General features: G+C 40.2%; 1 protein-coding gene across 1 annotated transcript in view; it reads left to right on the forward strand.

The window, feature by feature from the left end:
- STMN2 (stathmin 2) overlaps window positions 1-16,794 on the forward strand; it is a 39,018-nt gene extending 22,224 nt beyond the window's left edge. The window contains exons 2-5 of the mRNA XM_062641552.1: window positions 1,796-1,891; window positions 2,526-2,698; window positions 12,459-12,650; window positions 15,448-16,794. Of these exons, the coding sequence (XP_062497536.1) occupies window positions 1,796-1,891; window positions 2,526-2,698; window positions 12,459-12,650; window positions 15,448-15,507 (521 nt within the window). The 3' untranslated portion in view covers window positions 15,508-16,794. The remainder of the gene's footprint in view (window positions 1-1,795; window positions 1,892-2,525; window positions 2,699-12,458; window positions 12,651-15,447) is intronic.
- Window positions 16,795-18,062: the final 1,268 nt, after the last annotated feature.

An 18,062-nucleotide genomic window follows, 5' to 3' on the forward strand; every position in this document is an offset into this window, starting at 1 on the left:
ACTTTAGGTTTAGCAGCCTCCCGGGCAGCATGCTGACTCTCATGTGCTCCCACTCCACTTCTCTGTCCTGGAAAGGATGTGGACTATTGGTAGGGTAGGCAGCTGGCTGGGCAAGCCCTCCTCAAAGGACAGACTGGACAGCAACACCTGTGTGCTTAGAATTATGCATGCAGGTAAATGCTTTGTTGGATGGAGGCCTAAATGAACATATGATTAGGTTTGACTATTAACACACATCAGTTGGATATGATCAGTTGGACCCTCTTTGGAGGGCTTTTGAGTTACTCCTTGCAAGTTGGTACTTATGTTTCCAGCCAAAAACCTTGTCAAGTCCAAGTTTCCTTGACAACCTCAGTTCACAGAAAGCAAAATTTTCAGTATGCTCTTCACCTGATATGCTGGCTTTCCCCAGTGGTTTCCAAAAAGTTATACATCCTTTAGATGGGTTATTTGGTGTCCATGATTAAAGGCCCCTACACAAATTAATAAGATTAATCAACCATCCACTGGCAGCTAGAAATCCATTCCTAAACTGATAGACCATTCAAATACCACCATACTGAGCAGCTCACAAAGTCTCTCAAGCCCTCATTAACTTCAGGGGCCTTTCTGAGCAGGAAAAAGTATTCAGAAAGCGCAAAAGCATCTATGAGAAAAGCTGAATAACAATTCCATATGTATCCACAGTTTGAACATCAAAGGGCTGTCTGATTTTGCTTTAGTAACATCAAAGATTAATTTAATCTGCTACATACAATACTTTCAGCTGCAGTTGTATTTTAAGCCATGTTTCACATGCTGGCAGCAAATGTGTATCTGTCTCTGTAGATATGATTTTGATAGTTGCAGGAATTTGTGTATGCCAAGAGGAATTTTGAAACAATCCCCTCCCTCAACACATATACTTTATGCAGTGTGGGCAGTGGCTAGGGTATTGCCCCAGGACCCAGGAGAGATGTCTGTAGTCTGGGATCTGCCATTGACTTGCCAGATACAAGACAATTTTCCTATGTACAAGCTGGGGTGATAGAAATTAGAAAAGGTGAATGCAGAACACTGTATGATGGTTAGGCATTGGTAGCACCATTTCTAGATGAGCTCCTCCTGAGTCCACAACTGGGGCCTATAGGCATTGCAAAGTCAATAAAAGTAACACTGTAAAGGTAAATTTCAAGATATTTATATTGCATCAGCTGATATATGCTAGACCGGGAAGCAACATATTTTGGCCAGTAAGGAAGGAAGGAAGAATTTTGTTTCAAGTACTTAAGCATAATAAGGATATTATGCAGAGGATTTGATAAATGTATCCTCATTTCTGGTTTTATTTTTAATTATCTGGTTGACATTTTCATTTGTAACGGGTAATGTCTTTAGCATCTGACTATAGCAACACATGGGCAATGTTTCAGAGCTGTTCTCAATTGCATTTGGATACGTCAGAGTTTTTGCAAGAGCATCATGTCTCTCCACCTGCCAGGAGAGAGTGGAGTCATGGCACTCTTCCAATGCTAAACACATTTCTTGGTAGCCAGATTCATTTTCTATAAACCAGAGAGGGCTGTCTGCATTACACCCAAGGCTGAGGTCACGTAAGAGATCAGAAGCGGTCTCCGCAGTACTGGGCATCTCATGTGTGTTTTGATAAAGGCTCAATGTTCAGGAGAAATAGTTGAAAGTAAATATTCTAGAGAAATCTGCCAGGTGGAGGACAGAGCAGATTTGCTGGTCTCCAGCCAGTCACCCCAGGAGGAGCTGGGGAAGTGAAGCATGCTAACAAGATCTCTCATTTCAGCTTACAAGGAAAAGATGAAGGAGCTGTCCATGCTTTCTCTGATCTGCTCCTGTTTTTACCCGGAACCTCGCAACATGAACATCTATAAATATGATGGTGAGTGTCTTTCTCTGGGAATCATCCTGCAGGTCAGATAATGTGCTGGTGCTGGGCAATGACTCAGGTCATCATCCCAGTCCATAATATTAGTCAGTGAATAATTTTCTGATCCAACCACTTATTTGCTAGTTTTGGTTATTACTATTTACTGATTGTGTATTGCCCATGATGTTGGCTGTTGTTCCCCATAGCAACTCACTAAATTAATATAGTTAGCCCTGTTGTACTGAGCTGTTCTTTTTCTACTACTCACTTGAGAATTACAGCTCTTCATAGCTAGCATAATTCCCAAGGAAACCAAGAAATGATGAAAGCACACTTAAAAAATTAATCAGCTTGGGCACTGCTCACAGGGGGTGTGAAATGACACAGAACCCCAATAAGCTTCCAAAACCGCTGTAAATTTTTATCTTTATGAGATTAAGGTATAATCAAGCTGTTACAGATAAAATGGAATATACTTCTCCCAAGATGAGTTTTCAGCCCATAATCTGCCATTGCATTTAAAATGCCCAAGGCAAAAATGCTAAATTTTTTTCTGTACTTCTGGTCCTACACTATGTCTGTGCTGCTTCCCTCCTCACTATTGCTGAGAACTGAAGAACTTACCATTTCTCATGTCATTGTGCAGACATGGAAGTGAAACAAATCAACAAACGTGCCTCGGGCCAGGCCTTTGAACTGATCCTAAAGCCTCCATCTCCGGTCTCAGAAGCACCACGAACTTTAGCTTCTCCAAAGAAGAAAGAACTCTCTCTTGAGGAGATCCAGAAAAAGCTGGAGGCTGCAGAGGAGAGGAGAAAGGTATCTTTACTTAAAAACAAAACGCTAGTAATTTTAGTGTATGGAATAAGAGCCAAGTTTCCTGTCTGTTGGTATGTTTTCCATTACCATTACTGACTCACAGTGTCATCCATGGACAAAAATTAACACGGTTAGAGAGACAAATGAGTTTATTTGCTTTCAGCAGCTTGCAAACAAACCTCAGTGGTTTTGATGCTTGAGAAATATGCATCACAAAATACAGACAGCTTCAGACACAAGGCCCACGTGGGTTCGAATACATGTGCTTGCTGTCTGAATGTAAGTAAGTGGTTCATTCAGAGCATCTGTAGTGGTTGCTGAAACCCAGTGCAATTCTTCTGGTGTCTAAGTTTAAGAGATGGACGTGCAATTCAAACAGCTCCTGCCTGGGATGACAGATCTTGATTCCATGTAGTTCTCATAGTAATTACTCACAAGGCCTACCTGAGGTAGCTAAAATACCCTGTTTGTGCAGTCTGAAGGCCAGTCAGCCCTAAATAAAGAGTGTTCTGGATCACTCACCACATGCTTGAATGAAGATGCCAGCATAGCACAACTAGTAAGAGAGGCATTTCTAGCAGACACTCTCAATAGTGCTGTATGTTTGCCTTGTAGGGTTATCTACAGACTAAGTCTTCCCTTCTTTACGACCTTACCCATAATGGTGAAAACCTGTTTCATAATCGATACGTTTGTCACACAGGGTTTGGGAGGGTTGTTAGACCTCCTTCACAAAGGTTAGCACAAATGCAAGGCGCATGCAGCAGGAAGCCCATATTAAATGTATATTTGGCTTTCTGTCATGACTGGTAGTTTGAAGACGTCTTTATTGGCTCTTAGCCAGAACTAGCTCAGATTCCTTTTGGGTTGTTTTTCAGAAGATAAAATTCCAGATCAGATGATTTGGAGGATGACAGGCAAAGCCAATGAGACACAGCCAGCCTGAATTGCCAGTCTGAAAACTGGCAGTGTTCTGTAATGGGTCCAATGTTTATGCTGTGTTGCACCATTTCAGGAAAACCATGGCTGGCTGCCGTGGCTACCGAAGGTATGGTAATACATCGTCCTGGTTAATCTTTGCTGTGGTACAAAAGCAGAGCCGCAGAAGCCAGAAAAGCCTCAGGAGCCAAAGAAGGACTTTCTGTGTCCTTCTACCAGGTGATCAATGTTATTTTGTAGCAAATCTGTTTGCAGCAGTTAAATTGGAGTTCACAACCACTTCCAGCTGCTCGTGGAGTCCCTGGTAGAGAGTATCTGAAAATGAAACAAGCTTAGATGTATCTAAGGCTTTCATTTAGCTAAAAGAAACAAGTGATTTGTGACTAAAACTGACCTGCCCAGAATCTTCTCCAGATACCAGCAAAAATACGTGCAGAAGTCCAGGGGCAGCAGATACGCTGCAGGCAGCACATGAAGCAGCTCCAACAAAACAGCTCCATTCTCCTTTCACTCCTGTCAGATCAGAGCAGGGTTGCTTCCAAGGTTGGAGTGATTGCACTGGTGTATGGTGAGATGTGAGCCCATTAGAGTCAGTAGATACAGATTACTGATAGGTCCTTAAAACCTGTCCCTCAGTTTTGATTTGCAGTGAAACCTGACTATTCTCGTCCTCAGTTATTTGAATAATTCATTCAGATGAATGCTGAATCATTGCTGCATCTGCCATTTCTGCTGCATTGCTAACACAAGGACTCTCGGCTCCTAATGCACACACATTAGCACTATTGCTTCTTTCAAGGTAATACTTCTGCCAGAATATTCATTTCAATAAAAGCACATGACCATATGTGAAAAGAATACGCATTTGCACTAGCACCTGCCCAAAAGTATGAGCTTTCACACACCGAAGAGAGGGTATGACCCAATGACTCAATCTGTGAAGTGCCTCTGTACCAAGTACAAATACTCAAGTAAATATATGGAAACAGAATGAAATAGCAGCAATTAAGAAGCCTAATATTATGCATGTACTTAGTGGGAAATATAAATTCAATGTCCCTGAGATTTCATTTCATTGATTTCATTACTGTTCATTTCTTCCTAAAGAAAAACTCATTATGCAATAATCAGTGATACCAATACAGACACCTGCCATTTTTTTCCCTTGGTACTATATTCATTTTGAATTAACACATAACTGAGTTATTTTAATAGACAAGATCTTCCACATCAGCATTGCAGCAGATATTGCTAGGAAAAGAACAAAGAACAGAGCAAGAAACTTCATGACATCACTGTTAAAATCCCTGGTGCTCTCACACCTCAACTACTGACTTCATTTTTGGCCTGAAAAAGAGTAAAGAGCATAGAAGGATTAAAAAACAATCAGAGGAATAGAAAATCTTCCATAAGAAGATAAATTAAATAGTCCACTTCTCAGCTCAGAAAGAGATAACAGATGAAAGATAAGACAGAAGTCTGCAAAGTCATGAATGGTAATGAGAAGATTAATAGGAACAATTATATTCTAGTTTACACAATCCAAAGGGGAAGAAACACTCAATTAAATCATCAGACAGCAATTTCAGAACAAAGAGAGCGAATCACCTTTTCATGCATTGTTAATAAAGCTAAATCTGTTATCACAGATTATTGAGAGATTATTAAAGTACTATTTATTTCAAAAAGATAATAGCAAAATTGATAGAGAACCACCTTTCAGGAACTGATTTTGTGAATGCAATCCCTGGCTCAGAAAATATGTAAATTCGTGACTGGTGAAAGCTATCTGTCTATCTATCTATCTATCATCTATCCATCTATCTATCTGTCTCTCTGTCTATCTATGTATCTGTTTGTCTATCTATCTCTGTGTATCTGCAGGAAAGGACCAGGAGGATTTGCCCAAATTCATTTACAGTTTCCCTGAGCATCTTCCACTTTCTGCTGCTAGACAAAGCAGGCAGACTTTTTCTGACATCCAGCATGGCAGTTGTTATTATACTTTTCAATCTATGTACAACAGCTGTCAGGCATGACCATTCTAGAGCATGTCCTTCCAGCATAGTCCAAATTAAAATCAAGTATAACTAATGGAGAATTGCCTTTTTGGAAAAAATACTAATTGATTTCACACTGTTTAGGATTTAGGTCCTGCTCTGTTAATTAGACAGTGTTCATTAATAAATTTTCAGAGTCATGAGAACATCTACTGCAAGGCATGCACTTCAGCAGTCTTCTGCTTATGCAGTGTCCTGTTTATTATCTTGTTTATTCCCCACAAGCTATTTCAAGGCTCTTTCACTTTCTGCCCCTTTTTATCTACCTCACTTGACAGTCATGACCTCATACTCTCAGACCAAGCTGAGAGTTTCACCTGAGGCATTTTTTTCCTTTGCACCATACAGTGAGACCCATTTGGGCTCATTACAGATTTGTCCTTTCCATTTATAGAATTCTCTTTACAGCATGTCATTAGTATCCCTTTTTTTTTTTTTTTTTGGCTTATGTGTGCTATATTTTCCCACCTTGGCAGACAATCAGAAAGATCTTTTCATCCTTCCCACTTAACAAATTAGAGCACAGTGACATTGTATGCAGCAGAAGTTTATTTCTTACAGAGTCTTTACCAGTCATTGATTTTAACCCATTGGCCTTGAATGTTGTTGGCCTTGTTACCCTTGATGTACAGACTTCAAGAGCATATGTCAAATCATATATCTTTATTGCCCATGTTCAACTTACTAGTAGAAAAATTAAACACTAATGGGACATGCATTTGTACTAGACTTTGGATTATGGGAGCAAAATGGTATGTAATTAAATCCTTTTAATGGCTTTATATTGGGATAAAATTGAATCAGGCTCATCCCTAGTGCTTAGCACTACAAAGAAAGCAGGAGAACAGTTGTATTTTTTAACTTTCATGCTGTTGAACACAGACTTAGAACTACATGAGTTTTTAATACCATTACCATGAAAGCTGCATGATAAGCCCTCATGCAGCCCAGCTGGCTGAGTCCCCTGCAGCAGGCTGTCAGCCCAGGCATCTCTGCCAGCATCATGGCTTCACTCTGCATCAGGCTTCAGCACTCAACTCGCTGCCCCTTTAAGCCAGCACCAAAACCTGCCCAGAGGCACTTCATAGTACTCTTGATCCATCCCTCCTTTGACACTGAAAAAAAACACCCATGCTTAACCATACAACAGGCTTTTGCGGGGGGAAAGGCTTTGCCCAGGACGGGAGCATGGTGGAGCTGGGTGGCAAATCTGCACTCCTAGACATTGCATGGGACCTACAAAACTACTTCTGTAGGTGAGATTTAGGCGGAAAAGGGACCAGCACCTCCCCTGGCAAAAGTGGAACTTTCTTTCTTCCAACTCATTCTTGCTCCCCTCCTGGGTTTGCCACCAAGTTTGTAAGCAAGCAAGCTGGGAGGGAGAACAGGCACTGCCTGAGACATTCGCCTCCCATATTGCCCATCTATTGGTCTCCCTTTCTGTTAATGATGTCCCTTTGCTGTGCTTGTGAGGAGAGGGAATGCAGCATGAAGTACTTTTCCATGTAAAGTCCCAGTAACGTGTGGAATCAGCCCTGGAAATGGGTGTTTTGGACACATTTTGGTTTACACTGTAGCATTTCCATACACTGTGCTTCACCCCTAACGTTTATAAACGATAGCCAAACCTGGCAGGCCACCTTGCAGTTCCTCATCCAAACAGCATAAGCCTATGGAATATGTGCCCTCAGGAAGATATTTGCTACCAGCTAGGAGAGGATTTGGTGTTAGGCACCAGGGTGTGCCTCAGAGCACACAGAGTCATGAGAAGACACAGCATACATCCCGGTGCTGACAAAACTGCTCCCCACAATCTGCCATTGGCTTTGCTGCTAATGAACTGTCATAAGACAAAGACAAGATCAGGAGATTGATCTTCATTAACTTTAAAATGCTAGGCCTCAAGCTGCAGCAGATCATGAAATGCTTTGAGCAGCTAAGAGCATCAGACAGAGGGCTCAGGTGATACCTCTTGCATCCCTCCAACATGCCTTGTTCACCCCGTGGGTCACAAGCCTGAGAGCAGCAATTCTGTGCCAGCTGATGAAGAGAAAGAGAGTTCTCTGTGGATGGGCTCTTAATGTTTTTTTACTCTACTTCACATTCTCAGCAGCCCTGACCCAAAGGTCCCTTGGCAGACTGGATGATTAAAAAAAAAACCAACCAACCAAAGACCCTCATTTAAATTCAAGCACCATCTAGCCTGGTAGAAGTAGGACTTCACCCTATAGCTACAGCTTCAGATATTTCTGACTCCCCTGCCATATGGCCATTTCACTTCTCTGCTCTGATCCCATGGAGCAGGAGCATCCCCCTCTTCTTCATGTCTTTTCAGAATGCCATTGCTTTGGGAGAAGAATTGCCTCTCTGTGTGTATTTCCACACTGCCTGGGACAGTGAGTCCTCATGACAACCAGAACAGGTGCTAATGTATTGCAAATAGAATACTATTCCCAGTGAGAAACTGGATGCAACCATGGAGAGATTTGAAGAAGCCAGTACCATGAGCAAGGTCTCACTTAAGTACATTCCCTTTTTTCTAAAAGGAATAAATCTCAACCTCAATTCCTTCCCCTGCAAACATCACTTCTTCAAGTTACCATTTCTTTCTGATTAATACCTAGGGTTTACCTTGGCATTTACATTGCAGTAGGAGCCTTTAATCTTGTCTTTGCGTTCAGCTACATCAGCAGTATCTCTCAAATACACAATACACTGTTCTGCTGAACAAATGAATTTTTGCAAATCAAGCCAGTGAATGAATGAGTAGTGAAAGTGGAGCTCTCGTGACTGGTAGGGTACCTCATGAATAAGGGTGCTGGTAACTAAAGTGAATGCATTCAAGACTAAATTCCCAGCAGTTGTCTGAGCCTCCTTATTGCTTAAAAGTAATCCTTTAATTTTCTCTCTGCATAAATTACTTCAATGTTTTGATGTACATGTCAAATAAAAATAGATAAATGTGAGAAAATAAAGCACGTGCTACTCAGATTAGTAGAATTTTCTTCCTGTGAGTAGTAATTTAAAAATACGTGTATCTCCAAAGACAGTTTCCATAAATGTTGTAAGTGTTCAGTTGCCTTAGCCTATCTCTGGCCAGATACGCATGAGATGCAGATTTCCTTTTGAAGCGCTCATCTCTGAAAGGTGGGTATGCACAGGATCCTTTAGAAATATGGTATGAATATCATAGGAGTTGGCCTGCATTAACCACGTTTTTAGCACAGCAGTACTTCTCAACGAGCAAAGGTTTCTTTACCAGGAATGCTTTGCAACACTTACAGTCCTCCACATCTACCATTAGATGCTGCAGCTGTAGCTGCATTGATTATGCCTTGTTATATTTAAGAATTCTTCTGGGTATTCCCCCTTGAGTATTGTTTTATTGTTTTTTTTCTTTCTCTGCAATTTCATACTTTTCTTTCCTAATTAATCTTCTTTATTTTCATCCCATTTCCAGCCTTTTTTACTCATTTTCTCACAATAACTGTACTAGAAGCAATTACCATAAGCCATTTACAGCTGTGTTAGAACACGGACTATCAAGGATTTGAAAATATCCTTTCCAGCACTTCAGACAATACACTGTTGAAAATAAACTTCCTATGTATGTTGGAATCCTGCATCAACACTGTGGGAATCCAAACACAGCAGTTAAAAGCCAGCACAAACAACAAAGGGAGTCTATTAATCCCAGCCCCACTAGGTATCTGGGTCATTCATTTACCCATTTCTGGATGTACAGTAGACTTTGAACAGACAACGTGGCCAAGTTCTTTTGCCAAATGTGTTGGAAGCAGAAAATTGTGTGACAATCCAATACAAAAAAAATATCAATCACTTTCCAAAAGTGTCATAAGGGGATTTCAAAAATGGTCTGAACATCAGGGAAACAAGCAGGCTCACAGCTGTTGTACAACAACACTAGAAGAGGGATGTCAGTCGAAATGATCTACCCTGTGGATGTTTTCTGGTGGGGAGGGCTCTTCCTTTATTTTGGACGAGTCCGGATCACCTTGAACATTCTGAGCGAGGAAAAAGAATGCTGTTTAAGGCATATCTTAAAGGACAATTGCATTAAGGGTGTACAGTCAGTTCTTGAGGCCTGGTTTAGCTTTCATTCTGACTTTTACTGCTGCCAATGTAATGTGCATCCAGTAAATACCAAACTAGAGAATAAGGATTTTCTTCATTATCATGGATTAGTGGACAGAGTACTTTTGAATGTGTTGTCTGCCAGCGTAGCCTCCAGAACTGTATGTTCTTTGATATGCAACTCTAACTTTTCACAGTTCTCCTGGATTTATGATTATAAGAAGTAGTTTCAGAAGGCGAAGGGTTTGAATGGAAGAAAACAAATCCTGAAAAAGAGACAAATGCCGCAAGGTCTAAAAGGCATTTTGCTAGCTCCCTTTAAAAGCCAACGCTCTTTTCAAAAATGCTGCTTACAAACACAGCCCAAATCTTACTGATATTATAGCATCTTCATAGGCCCAGTATATATCCTCTAAAATGTTTGTTTTCCAAATCTGAAAAGGTTTGGTTTTATAATATGTTATATATACATACTGAAACAGTATGAAATGTTTGCTTTTCAAATTAACAAGTCACTTCATAAACATTTCATAGAAAAGAACATTACAATTAATATCATAGTACCTTTCCTAGTAAAGGGCCAATAGAAAGTGAAATAGATTCTTAGGTTATCAAAATCACTTTTAGATCACTTAAGCAAAAGGTTCACAAAATTCATATTGGCAACCAAAATTTAATGACAATAACTTTTCCAAAAGTAGATGAAAGGTTGTGATTGAATAGTAAATTAAACAGAAAATGCAGAATAACTTCACAAGCACTGGTCAAACTGAGCCACTCAAGTTAGTCCATGTCAAGATGCAGATGTTCAAATATTTCCGTTTTAACATTGTACCAAATCTTTCAAAATAACTTTCTTACATTTTGAACAAGCCTGCAGTTCAAGAAATGTTAAGTGCTAAGTATCTGAAATAAAATATTTTACTTCAAAATCACCTATTTTTAAAATTATTGATGTTTTTCTTAAACTTATGGGGCTTTTATGGTTTTTAGTTAGTCTACAAAATTGCTTCATGGCCCAACAGTTTTTCCCTTTGGCTCATGTGCCTTCCATTCTCTACCAGTGAAACTCCCTCTACTTTTGGCTGCAGCTCTTTGGGGACATTTTGTTCCCATTGGCAACATCTTTTGGCCTGCACAACAGTTATTTTCTCTGATTCAAAGATCTGAAAAATGCTCTCTCAGTTACTCTCTGTTCAGCATATGCTATAATGGAGGTAAGAGCCAGAAAGAGCCTTTGTGAGGTACCAGCCATTTCAGTAGATCATTCCCATCAGCAAGTGCTCCCAGAATCAGTTTGAGAAATAAGAACATAACTGTGACCAGGCCAGAGGTGAAAGCAAATACCTTAAGTGGCCAAGATGGATGAAAGTAGCTCTTTCTTCTGATCTCAAGTAAGTCATTACAGCCTTTCAAAGCTATAAATGTTTTACTCCAGTGTCTTGCTGCAAGATGTTCTGCCTGGCTTTTGCAGCCTTTCCTAGACACTATTTAATTTGCCTTATCAATGCATTTGGCTTGATGCGTATCTTACCTTTGTTAAACTATTTGTTTTCTCCTCTTAACTGGATCTTAATCATGTAAAAGAACTGCAGCCTTTTTCACTCTGTTTCAAGCCATATGACAGAATTTAATAGGATTCATTATCACTAATTGTAATTATTGGTTAAAGCCCTTAGTTTAGGCCTTAAATTAATTCATTTTTACAGATAACAATAGCAACAGCATATTGTAATCTGCACTGAAATACTCACTTAGCTTCCCAGAGCCATATTTCATTCCCTGTTTTCTGTTTGCTTCTCATGCTTCTGCTAATTTATCTTATCCAAAAGCATACAATGTTGTTTATCATTTCCAAATAACCCCTCTCAAGCATGTCTTTTCAACTAGACTTGCTTAGAGGATGGGCCCAACCCTGTAAGTTCTTTGGCTTCTCTCCTAGGATTAATGGTTTCATGTTAGCAGTTTGATTTAAAATAAATAATAAAGCTTATGCTTCTGAGCAATGAATTTACAAAGAAAAATAACACAGTATTACACATAGGCTGCATCCTACCTGCAGTTTTCATCTTCCTTGCAAAATTGAACTCTCAACTAAAAATAGTACTCTTTTTCTTATTTTCTATAGAATAAACCCCTTTTTTTCCGTCCTAATCAGTGAGGTGAAGCCAAACATAAATATCGTGGGGGAAAAAGTATTATCTTAATTGGTTCTGTCTGTCTTTCACAATAAACTTAGAAGCCCATTTTTAACTATTTAAGCACATTAAAGGGAAGTCCACCTTAGGTGAAAAATGCACCTTTCCCGTGTCTCCTTTTAACACTAGACATACCTTTAGCCCTCCATTCCCTCTCTCTACAAATACAATGCAGCTCTCAGAGACTGGGCAACCACAGCAGTAATCCATACAACCCAGGGCAGTAACACATGGCTGCATTTCTTGTTAACAGAAGTGCTTCAGACACCTCTCTGCTGCTGTCTCAGGCACATACCCTATTAGTGGAGATAATCTGCTTTATACACAGAAGTGATCATTCCAAACAGTGCATGTAACAACAAAGCAACAAAATTTTTGCAGTTTCCAAACCCAGTAAACTGTTGCCCATGGTGGTTTCTTTGCTCCATGCCAGTATTTAATTTCAGCTGTGTGTCTCTCTGTTTCCAGTCCCAGGAGGCCCAGGTGCTGAAACATCTGGCAGAGAAGAGAGAGCATGAGCGAGAAGTGCTTCAAAAAGCTTTGGAGGAGAACAATAACTTCAGCAAAATGGCAGAGGAAAAGCTGATACTGAAAATGGAACAGATCAAAGAAAACCGTGAAGCTAACTTAGCTGCTCTTATTGAACGTCTCCAAGAGAAGGTAACCACACCATCACTCTTCACCTTAGACTAGAGAGGAAAATCTAATCAACATTTTGAAGAGATGTTGTGGGTAGATCTTATCTCAGTTGCTACATGCTAGACTTGAGCAATTTTTAAGTCAGAGCCCCTTATGTCTGTCTAAACAAGCACTCACTTTTGAGGTGAGAAGGGACTTCTGGGGGTCATCTGGTCCAACCCCCCTGCTCAAGCAGGGACACCAAGACCCACTTACCCAGGAGCATGTCCAGATGGCTTTTGAATATCTCCAAGGAAGGAGACTCTAAAACCTCTCTGGACAATCTGTGCCAGTGCTCGATCACCCTCACAGTGAAAAAAATGTTTCCTGATGTTCAGAGGGAACCTTCTGTGTTTCAGTGTGTATCCATTGCCACTGGTCATGTCACTGGGCACCACTGAGAAGAGCCTGGCTCTGTGTATCCTCCATTAAGGTATTTATACACAATGAAGAGATCCTCCTGAGCTTTCTCTTCTCCAGGAGGAACAGTCTCAGCTCTCTTAGCCTTTCCTTCAGTTCCTTCATCTCAATGGCTCTCTATTGGACTCTCTCCAGAGAAAGGTTGATTTTCTAGCTTTTAAGAAGTGCTGTGAACAAATGAAAGGTCACTTCTGTTTAGATTTCAGGTTTTAAGTCAGTCATTGATCAAATCAAACTGTTGTCCATCTGTAGCTCTTAGTTTCTCAGAGAAGAAAGATGAAAAAATATGGGGAAAAATTCTTTCCTATACATCCCTATACAAAAGGGGTCTGTTCTTCCATAAGACTAAAAAACAGTAAATTTTCTCTTGGAGATCTTTGGTACAGCCAAAGGAAACAGGTAAACCACAAACCCCATCATTCAGGACCAAGCGTGTCAGTCTCAAAACAACCCTTCCATACAAGAGAGGGAAATATGTCTATAAAGATTTAGAATTGTTAAGAAAAAAATAATTATCTCTGTGTGAGTGATCACTTGTGTCTTTCAGTGATGAACTTTCTAGTATGTTAGTGACTTGACTAACAAAGAAATAGCTCTGTGGTTTTCGATGAGATCTTCTCCATAAGCACCTCTACTTCTGTGATGGAGTCAAAAATCCCAGAGAGTAGGAAAGAAACAACAGAAACCAAAGGATGATGCTACAAGTAACTACACAAATGGGATAATTCTTGAACTTAAGAGCTGTACCCAGATTACTTGACATTTTTGCATTATTAGATTAGTTTGCAGGCACATATCCCAGAGCTTATGAAAACAAGGGAAAAAGCCAATTAGCCTTCTTTGAGGTCCAGAAGGAAATGAGGACAGCTGAAGCATCTCTCTGTCTTAGGTTAATGTTAACAGGCTGTTAAACCCTATTTCTACAGCAATAAGATAGCATATGTGCATGAAATCCAAAGAAAACTTCTGAAAAAAGATGACAGTAACTCATTTGGGAACATTTGTACAGACCAGTAATTAAGAATCGCATGACTATACAGTTTTGCTAACACAAAAGTGAACCCTGAATATGCAGGAAAAGAAAAAGTGAGGCATCTGGATCCAAGTCTTCAAAAGTTACACAGAACTGTGGATGCCCAAAGGTATTGGTGTCTAGAAGTACCTGCAATCAAAGTAACTTCTGTGTACTGCAGTTAATAAGAGTTCTGAGGAAAAAATCCCTTATAAAATCTAGCCTTCAGAGTTACGGATCCTTTAAGAACTGTGATTTACAGTTTTACTTGATGCAATAAGCTGGCCTTTGATCCATAGTCCAACTCAGACAATAAAAAGGTAACCGTTGCCTTCTGAAAAATGTTTATCATAAAAAGACCCACTAATGCATGGAACTACCTAGGGGGTGCCTTAAACAAAGCAGCTAGGGATGGATGTTTTCTTCTGTAGTCAATTTATGCTTGTCATTTCGTTGTCTGGGGTGGGGGTTTAGTGATCAGACACAAGAGGTAAAAGTCTGATAGTTTGAGAGTTGAAAGGAGAGAGGCATAAACCAAATCCCCTAAAACCCAGAAGCTGCAAAAATGATGGTTTTTATAAACACCCCAGGTAGATCATGATTAAATTAGTTTGACATCTGTTATTCGTGACCACAGGCCCATTTCCACAGAAGTATATGAATATACAGTGGCCCAAATAAGTCTAAATTAATAATGACTGCTTTTGTAAAAGGGAAGACAACATGTCTGAAAGTGGACTGAAAGGCCAATATTGACTTTTGGTTACCGTGTCCCTTCTCCATCACAGCCAGATAAACAACAGAGAGGACAGATAGCTTCAACGTTCAGTGTAAGGGGATGTTTGAGATGTTCAGATTGACCCATCTTGATAGAACTGAATTCTCGGGCTGTTATATATGGTTCCTAAATGCTACAGATAGATAACACAGTAACTAAACACTATTTCATCATGCAATGTGCACAAAATTAATTCAAGCCCACTCATCCTTCCCTAGATTAAGTTTAACATCTAGGAATTCAAAGGGCAAATGTGAGCATGAGGCACATTTTATGCTGCAAGCAGCACCTCTCTGTGTGGGCCTTAAAAATGAAAATCTGTGAGGTACTGAGGAGTATAAGGCCATATCAGATATAAGACTGAGCTCCAGAGAATAAGTAGAATGTAGGCCTCAGGCTGGTCTACTGGATGGCACCTTTCCTGAGTTGCAACCTCTAAAGATGGCTGTGCTGCAAAACAAGTTTTGCACAAGCATTAAACGCACAGTCTAAACGGGTTGTTGTCAGGAGCTTCCCTGGGCAGGCAGAATGAGAAAAGGTTTGATTTTTCCCTTCTTGATGTTTTTCAGGAGAGGCATGCTGCAGAGGTCCGTAGAAACAAGGAGCTCCAGGTGGAACTGTCTGGCTGAAAACAGCAATGGTGGATGTGACCCATCCCTACCATTAGTAAACTCCCCCTGCCTATATTATTATGGATCATGCGATATCAGTATGGGAAATGTATGACATGGTTTAAAAAAAAATAAAAATCAAGAACTCAATAAAAAACTTTAAAAAAGAAACAAAAATGAAAACAAAACCAATGTGGTCTCTTTGCAGAATGATTTGCTTGATGTTTAAAAAACTTGGATCTTATTTTGTAAATACTTACATTTTTGTTAAAAAATACAAGTATTGCATTATGCAAGTTATTTCATAATCTTACATGTCCTGTAACAGGCTTCTGATGTTGTCTACTTCCACTCGGTTGAATTTGCTGGGTCTGTTCATCTGAAGCACCTCATGTCTAATTCCATCCCCTGCGACTTTCATTCCAATCCACCACGAGGTCAGTAGTAGTTCTATGGTGCTAGAGACCAGTCATTGCCTAATAACCTAGACTGCTTTGCCATCAATAAGCTATGTTGAAACAGTGACTAGATCACAGGTATTGTGACTTCGTATTCAGCTGTCCAAGACAAAAGGCTCTTAAAATGTAGTTTCTTCAAATGCAACTTGCACTACAGGACTCTGTAGTGTACTAAATAATTGAGGTTAAATAGCCACATGCAGTACTTGTTGTTTCTGCTTCTTGGGGTAAGAGGCAACAAACACAGCTGTGCAAAGTGGGATCAGTTTGAGGCAAATTTAAGAGGCACATTGTAACCATCAAGCTATGACAAATTCTGGATGATGCCAAACAGCCATACAAATGCTAATTGTAAAGTGAGCTTAACTCACCACTTGAAAATTTATTGATGGAGCAACTAATAAACAGCATCAAGTGGCTTTATCTATAGGTGCCATGATCTATGATACTTATCTGATGCTACCACATTACATCTGTAATAAATAGTACAAGAGGCTAAAGAATATTTCATCTGGAAACCATGAGCCAGTTGTTACCTTTTATTTTTGACACTGCTGACTTCCATTCATCATGACCTTAACTCTTCAGTGTTAGCCAACCCTACCTAGTGACAGACATCTAGGACTAAGAGGGCTGAAGCAGGAGGAATGACTAGACAGGGTGCTTGTGCCAAGTACAGTATCACCAAACCTAACACCACTCCCAAAATAGCTGCAGTTTTGAAGTTGTCCCTACCCCCCTGGAGGTTGCTGACTGCATATTCTACTCTTCATTAGTGCTATTTTCCTGTATGTCATTGTGAGCAAGCTGTGATTAATAAAGAATTGGGGTTCTGTGAACTGAAAAAGGGCTTGTCTCTTCTCTTGCTCCATTACTTCTCTTGCCATGTGCCCATGTGGAAACCTAATGTAATCGTACAAGCATAGAAATGAGACTTAAATAAGACTTACTAATAAATCAAGCCTATCCCTCATCTAATACAGGACTAACTCCTGCTACGTGTTTTCTAGAGTTTAGGCTGTTTTTTTATAAATATTACCATATAAACTGAGCCTATGAATGTGATCTCTAGCACTGAATTTATTAAAAAAGAGAGCTAGTTACACACACATGCACATGCACCCCTCAGTCCTGACTCAATATTGAGAAAAAAAGGAATTGGGAGAAATAAAAGTGAATAATGTAGCTCTGGGTACATACGTCAGCAGCTGCAGCAAGATTTTAGCTGTTAACAAGCTGATTTTCAAGGTAAAAGGGATTTATTTACATGATTTTTTGAAAAACACAAAATAATTAGGAAAGCTTCTGAGCTGCAGAGCTGAGATATAAAATTGGATCAGGCCCCATTTAGAACTGGACTAGTGATCAAGTATTACCTCTAGGATTAGCTTTTTGACCTAAAGTCATGCGTTTACTTGCTTTTTTGGAGAGATGGTCCAAAAGCTACAGATCTGTAACAGCCAGTTTCTGACCCATAAAGCCTGTTTTATTTCAGAGCCAAATTACTGCCCTGGAAGACTTGGCGCTCAGTCAAAAAGCAGCAGGAGCTGATCCATGTGCAAGGCTGCAAGCTGAGCTCTGTGTGCAGTGAGCTCTGTACCACAGAATGACAGGAGTACTCCAGCTCGTTATGGCAGCTGGGTTTCCTTGCCTAAATTCCTTGTCTGGCAAAACTACCAGAAGTAAACTTGGCAGAGAAGCCAAATAGCAAACTTTGAATCTGAATGTCATGAGCTTCAATGTTGCCAAGCCTTCAAAGTTTGTATATTGCTTTAAGCCCCAGTATAAAAGGTCACTCAGTCATGTTTATATTTCCATTTAAGGTCCAGGATCTTGGTTTGAGGGCTCCTGGATTTCCATTTCATTTCCCAATGGCAAGTCACTTACAGTTTTCCCTGTGCATTGATTTAACAAGCTCTAGTCGTGCTTCAAGCCCTTTTCCTGTTTGTCCTGCTGGCTATGCTTGCTTGGAGAACAGGCCAAGGACAAACCTTTGGTGCTGAGGCCAAGCAGGGCAGCCTGCCTCCATGAGGCCAAACTCTCTTCCCCCACAAATGAGGGTGTCCACATCCAAAGTGCCCATTGGGATGGTCCCCAGCACATGCTCACCCCAGC

The sequence above is a fragment of the Pezoporus occidentalis genome, unplaced genomic scaffold, assembly GCF_034315485.1.
Source record: "Pezoporus occidentalis ecotype Australia unplaced genomic scaffold, CSIRO_AGI_Poc_V1 ctg69, whole genome shotgun sequence".
In the NCBI taxonomy this organism is placed as follows: Eukaryota; Metazoa; Chordata; class Aves; order Psittaciformes; family Psittacidae; genus Pezoporus; species Pezoporus occidentalis.